We start from the raw sequence: 6,759 nt of genomic DNA, 5'->3' as shown, positions 1-6,759 counted from the left end.
AATTCTGGATGTAAGGGAGACCCAGAAAGAGTCTGTTGTTGCTCAGGAACGTGTTCCTCTAGAGCAAGCCCTAGGTAAAGAGGGTAAGAGCAGAATTTCTGGGAGGGGTGAATTGTTGCATAGAAAAGCCCTAGGGAAAGGAATCCTCATGGAGTCTTTGCAAGCAGTTTACTGCAACTGAAGGGTGTGAAAGTGATTTAATCAAGAAAGTTTCAGTTCCTAACAGCCAGAAATTTTCTGTTGTGAATGGATCCACTGACTGTCCTGTTGAAAGACCCAGTGTGGATAGCTTTGAGAAGGTCTCAGATGGAGTGAAAGCTGTTAAGAAACTTAAACAGTCCTATAACCAAGTGGCTGTGTTTGGCCAGCTTGTTGGGGAGAAGACCCAATCCAAGTTTGACCCCCTGGGGTTTTGGGGTGGCCAAAGGGCGGGCCGCAGAAACCTTCCCACATGCGGCCTGCGAGTGCTATCGACCACCCCCGACCTAAGGGAGGGCGTGAAACTGGAAGGGCCTGGTGTAACTCCTACCAAGGAATGGCAGAGACGCTGGGGCATCCATGGGAACGTTGGTGGCTTCGAACTTCCCCAGGTCACCGCCTAGAGTGACCCCGCTCAGTTCGATCTCGAAGGGGGGAGAGATGTGACGAAGTGGGACTGTTCTTAATGGTTCCTCTGAATATTGTGGGGGTGCCTCAATTTCCCTTATGCAGTTCTTAAGTATCTAGGTGGTGGGGTAAGGGTGTATGATCACTGCAGAGCCCTAGAGGGCAGGTGTGTGCAGGGGTCTGGACACAGAGAATGGCCGACACCCTGTTTCCTGGCAACTGATGGCCTGGACCCTTCCCCCCTGCAAGGTGAGAGCTAAAGGGTTGGAGAACAAAGGAATCAGGTGACCTCCTGGCCTGGGAAAGGAACAAAGCCCAGAGGAGGAGGGGCTGGAGGGAGTTTCAGTTTGGAGGCTGGCTAGGACATGGAGTGAAGTGCAGACGTGGTTGTCTGGCTCACTGCCCTCCAAAATGGACCCAGCTGAGGGGTCCTGTTCTCTGCACCTGCAAGCTCTGTTTTAGACCATGTTCCTGTCGTCTAATAAACCTCTGTTTTACTGGCTGGCTGAGAGTCCCGTCTGACTGCGGAGTTGGGGTGCAGGACCCTCTGGCTTCCCCAGGAGCCCCGCCTGAGCGGTCTCGCTGTGGGAAGCACACGGAGGGGCAGAGGATGCTGAATGCTCCGAGGTCAGACCCAGGAAGGTGGAAGCCGTGTGAGCTGTTTGCCCTGCGGACAGGCTGCTCACCGGAAGGCGACTGCCCCAGAGTCCTGACTGGCTTCATGGGGAGCAGTTCCAGAGCATCGCCCGGGCACTCCGTGACAACTTAGTATAAGGGCCCTACCATCAATCAAACCCTGACCCCGCCCCTTGACCCCTTAGCCCCGCCCCCTTGACCCCTCAGCCCCGCCCCTTGACCTCTTAGCCCCACCCACCGGAAGTCCCGCCCCATGGGTTATTACTTCCGGGGTCAAGGCTGCCACATGACCGGAAGCAAGGTGTGTCATGTGACACCCACCCCACCCCTTGACCCCTTTAACCCCACCCCTTGACCTCTGCCCCCCACCCCACCGGAAGTCCTGCCCCATGGGGTATTACTTCCAGGGTCAAGGCTGCCACGTGACCGGAAGCAAGGTATGTCATGTGAACCCTCTAACAACTCCTCCCACTGCCCTCTACCAATCAGGATGGGTTTCGCCCCGTAGGACTTCCCCCCCAAGAGGAGCTTTGACCAATCAGGGCGAGTTCCGGAGGGGGGTGTCCTCTCCGGAAGTGGGTCTTGTGACCCCTCTAACAACTCCTCCCCCCCCCCACCACCAATCAGGATGGGTTTTGCCCCGTAGGACCACCCAGAGAGGAGCTTTGACCAATCAGGGCGAGTTCCGGGGTGGGGGTGTCCTCTCTGGAAGTGGGTCTTGTGACCCCTCTAACAACTCCTCCCCCCACCCCGCTACCAATCAGGAGGGGTTTTGTTCCGATAGGACCAAGAGGAGATTTGACCAATTAGGATGAGTTCCGGGGGCGGGGTGACCCGTCCGGAAATGATTCGTGTGACCCCTCTAACAACTCCTCCCACCAACCTCTACCAATCAGGCCGGCCCGAGAGCAGATTTGACCAAAATAGGGCAGGTTCTGGGATGGGGTGAACCATCCAGAAGAGGGGCGTATGACCCCTCTGCCAATCAGAGCGCAGCACCATCACCCCATAAGGCCCAGCGTCGGGCAGAAGAGGCTGTCTTTTACCAAGAGCGCGTGTTTTAGAAATCGTGGAAACATGGACTCCTTCACCACCCCCGTGAGAACTTCGGACTTTGTTTTAGCCCCGAGGGCCTTCAACAAACCGCGGAGAAAGCGCTACATCAGCGACAGTTCCGAGGAGGAGGGGGGGGCAATTGAGGGGAGCCCTTTGGCCCAGCCATTGATGGATACCCCGGACCCTGAAACCCAGCCGCTTGTGGGGCCCCACGATGAGCGTGATGGCCTCTTGTTGGCCACCCCCCGGGAGGAGGAAGGTGATCGCAGCTCGGGGAAGTCACTAGTGGACAAGATGAACGCTCAGGTAAATGAATGCTTAAGAAGTGACGGTCGGGATGGGGTTGTAACGGGGCTAGGAACCAGGGATTGTGTAAATCAAAAACCGAGCAGTGGGGTGCTTACGCTGTTTCTTTTTTGAAAAAAATCTCTCAACAGCTCAATGATGCCTTTCTAGAGGACCCAGAGACTCTGGACAGCGTTGCACCAAGCAGCGAAGATGAACCGGGCCCACCTTGTTTTTGCTCAACGCCAATACAAAATGTTGAAGAGGACTCCGAGGATGACGGCTATGAGGAGTTTAGGAGGAGGCTTGGCATGGAACTGACTGAGCCAGTGCCACGTCGTGAGCGTAACAAAGTCATGCAGACTATTGTACGCGTTGCTGTTTATTCTGTTCTTAATCACTGTCTTAGGGAAAAGCTTTTTGAAGATTGTGAGGGCTGTGTCATAGATGCACCAGGCCAGCGGCACCATGACTGTGTGACTTGGACTTCAGTGGATATAAACTGCAAGCTCCGGGGCCTGTGTGCTGAGCTGTGTTTGGAAAGCTTATTAAACACTGTGATTGCCATAGGTTATGCTATGCAATGTCTATGCCTAACCCAAGAACATTTAGCACAAGGGGTGACCTTGATAAATGCTGTGCAATTCAGTGGAGACCCTGACCATGTTTTAAAGAAAATGACCAAACCGGAAGATGCCTGCTTAGAGCGTTATATTGACCGTCTGGTCCGCACAAAAAGTTACAGAACCCTGCTTAAGAAAAAGGCTATTTGTAAGAAATCTAAAAGGATTAAGTTAGAAAATGGTGAGGTGCCAAACATGCGATATAAAACTTGGTAGCTGTAAATTTAAAAAAAAAATCTATTGAAAAGGGCTTTGTGACTATTTGTATTTCTGTTAAAAGGTCTCTGGCCCTTAAGGGAGCTTAAAGTCTTTTTTTCTTTCTTTCTTTTTTTAATGGAGCATCTTGGTTTGTTTTGAAGGAGCTGTATGTCTTTTAAATAAAAAAAATTGTTTGTGAGAACCTAGCTCTTGTGTCTTTTGTGTAAGAGAGACCCATTTACAGCAAAAAAAAAAAAAAAAAAAGCTGAAATGTATGTTGTGGGAGGGGGAAAAATACCCTAAAAATGTGTTTACAATAAAACAAACGGGGATGGTTCAGACATGTGGTTGAGTACAATAGAGTTGACTTATTCTGTTGAACTGAACGGGTTTAACCACCCCCCCCCTCACTGAATAGCCAGGGTGACTGTGATTACTCACCCTTGTTGCCATAGGGTTAATTTTGATGGGGGTGCACCCATAGTAAGGGAGGTGGGTGGGTGAGGATGGTGAGTTCTGATTAATATGAAATGAAATAAAACCTCAGGAGTTTGCAGATGCTATTGGGGAGTTTAAATATAACCCCTGGAGTTGGTGGAACGCTATAGGCCAGTCTAAATATGGCCCAGGAGTTGGTTGAAGGCCACGGGGCACTTTTTCTAGAAATCACCCCCCGTCCCACCAAACTTTAAGCATGAAAGAACATGTTTTTAAAAACAAAAACAAGCCCCAAGACATTCATTGATATCTGCAAAGGGCCCCTCACTTGAAATGGTTACTGTAAGAAGGCCCTACAGGGTGGGGGGAACAAAAAGTATTTGAACTTAAAAAAGAAAAGCAGCCCAATTGTGCAGAAAAACTTATTCCCCACCCCCGATCACAAAAGGGAATGCTAGGGAGGGGTGATCCAATCAACCTGCTAACTATTTTGAAACAAAAGAGTTAGGATGGTGTAAAAAAAAAAACAACAAAACCTCAGGTAGCTTGGAGACTGTCTCTTTCAACAGAAACTCTCTTGAATTGCTGCTGGGCTGCAAGTGGAGGTATGTTCCCTGGTTTTTTTTTTTTAACTCTGAATATATATATATATTATATAATGCCATTTTTTGGCCATGCTATCTTAGTAAATAATGGTGCATATCTGTATTGCAGTGTGATCTGTTTAGCATGGAGCCAGTAACTTTAAGTTGCAGTTCATCACCAGGCCAAGGTAAAAACCATTTTTAACTGTAGTTGTGCTTAATAACTTCAGGTATTACATAGGTTGAATAGGGATTTGGGAGCTAATACTAACTAACATTTTGGCTTGTTTTTCTTACCCCAAAGACCCCAAGCACACATGGCTGGGGCAGGGCGGGGGCCAGAACAACCAGGGATCTTTTTAAAAGCATGTGGGTTTATTGAAAAGTATTTTGTTGCAAACAGTGTTTTAAACTCTCTGTGTGTGTGTGTGTGTGTGTGTGTGTGTGTGTGTGTGTAAAACATAGGCGGTTTTTAAAAAGTATATGTCTACAAACTGATGGTGATGGTGTGTTTCCAATTAGCAGGGTTTTTACTTTGCAAAATGAGATGTATTTTAAAAAAAAAAAAAATATTTGTGGGGTTGTTTTCAAAGTGGTAGAAATAAACTCAAAACCTGTGATTGTTGTACAGCCTGAAATGGATTATTTTGTTTTAAAGCTATGACTTTTTTAAATAGAAAAAACACTCTAATGGATATTATTTTATTTTATTTTAAAGTTTACTAGACAGTTTCATGTGTTTTATTAGAATGTTGTTTGCTTTACAGCACGGTCAAAACTTGAGCGGGTAAAAATGCTCAAAAGAAAAAGGAAAGAGACAATTGAAAAGAAAAATTCACAAGTATCAGTGACAGATGGATGGATGAAGCCGGGTAAATATATTTTGCTTATTAGTCTGGTTAATTTATGAGGTTTTGTATTTTAAGTACATACATAGGTGTGGGTGAGAAAGCTGGCAAAGTTACATTTTTGTAAAATGCTTTTTTTCCCCCCTCCTGCCCCAAGCAGGCATATGCAGCCCTTCTGACAAGGCTGTAGTGGGAGCTACAAGGACCCCTCCCCGAGAACCACCAAAGAACCAGGAATCTGCTTTGAGACCTTTATCAACGCAAAACAGCACAAGAGTGCAGATGAAGCATCAGCCCAGTCCAAACCTCATTTACGTCAAACCCAAGGACAAAACAAAACACTCTGGTAAAAAACATCCATGCAAAGACAACTCCAGTTCCTCAGCGGCCACCGCCACGCCAAGCCCTGAGAAAACTGTGAGCGAAAACGCCCACATTCACAAACCCGGAACAGGCGCTCTAGGGATTGTGAATAAAAAAACAAGGATTGAAAACACCTGCGATGCCAAGGTATTGCAACCATGCAAACACAACTCCAGTTCCTCAGTGGCCACCGCCGCACCAAGCCCTGAGAAAACTGTGAGCGAAAACGTCCACATTCACAAACCCGGAGTAGGCACTCTAGGGGCTCTGAATGTGTGCAGAAACACACACATTCACAAACCCAGAGCAGGCACTCTAGGGGTTGTGAATAAAAAACTAAGGACTGACAAAGATCCCCCATATTCTAGTATTTGGGAAGAGTTTGATGCTTCATTCAGAAAACTGATGGACGCTGTATCTTCGGGGAGTCTAAAACTACGGCATTCTAAAAAGATTTGGAAAAAATACGACGCTTTGTTCAGAAAACTGATGGACGCTGAATCCTCAGGGGGCCTAAAAGAAAGGGGGGCTGGAAAGGGTGGCTCTGATCAGGCATGACTAGGTGTGGAAAGGGGTACCCTCAAGGGTGCACATCAGCTCGTGTGTAAACAAAAGGGCGGACGGCGCTTGGGGGATAAACAGATGGCTGCCAAAAAATTCCAGGCCAGGGTCGCTGTAAAAATTTTAAAAAGGGCTAAAGAGGTAATGAGGGAAAAAAAACAAAAAGAGATGCCCCCTACCAGAGGCTCTCAAACTGGCATGTCTGAAAATGGGGAGGCGAAATCAGACTCTGGTTTAGAAAATTCCCCAGAGTGCTCTCTAGACGGAGGCCCATCGACTCCCAATGCCCCTCACGGAGGCGTCTCAGAGTCTGACTCTCAATTAGTATCGGATGTAGAAGATGCCACTGATGGTTCCGTAGAGGAACCCCCAAGTAACCCTGAAAATGCAGAGGTGTATATGGAGAGAGTGAGAAGTTGGCAACGTGAATTACCTAGATTTGGGGGGTCGGTGTATTGTGAGGAGTTTCGTTTTGTCCATCTTGAGCAAATAAATTCAGCTCAACAGGCTGTTGAAGCCATACACAGAGGGATACAGCTAGTTCTTGATGATGTTAATGGT

The 6,759-nt window shown here is 47.9% G+C and overlaps 1 protein-coding gene across 2 annotated transcripts; it reads left to right on the top strand.

Annotated features, from left to right (window-relative positions):
* The first annotated feature begins 4,397 nt into the window (after positions 1-4,397).
* LOC141999374 (uncharacterized) lies at positions 4,398-6,759 on the top strand. 2 transcript variants are annotated; one of them, XM_074972726.1, is made up of 4 exons: positions 4,398-4,447; positions 4,557-4,614; positions 5,194-5,298; positions 5,435-6,759. In XM_074972726.1, the coding sequence occupies exons 2-4, from the start codon at positions 4,572-4,574 to the stop codon at positions 6,193-6,195; spliced, it is 909 nt and encodes a 302-aa protein (XP_074828827.1). In that variant the 5' UTR covers positions 4,398-4,447; positions 4,557-4,571; the 3' UTR covers positions 6,196-6,759. The 2 variants fall into 2 exon arrangements, with proteins under 2 accessions (XP_074828827.1, XP_074828826.1); XM_074972725.1 differs by having other exon boundaries at positions 5,432-6,759.

This window comes from Natator depressus, chromosome 15, assembly GCF_965152275.1.
Source record: "Natator depressus isolate rNatDep1 chromosome 15, rNatDep2.hap1, whole genome shotgun sequence".
Taxonomy (NCBI): domain Eukaryota; kingdom Metazoa; phylum Chordata; order Testudines; family Cheloniidae; genus Natator; species Natator depressus.
Note: the sequence above shows the minus strand (reverse complement) of the source record. Positions and strands in the feature narration are given on the sequence as shown.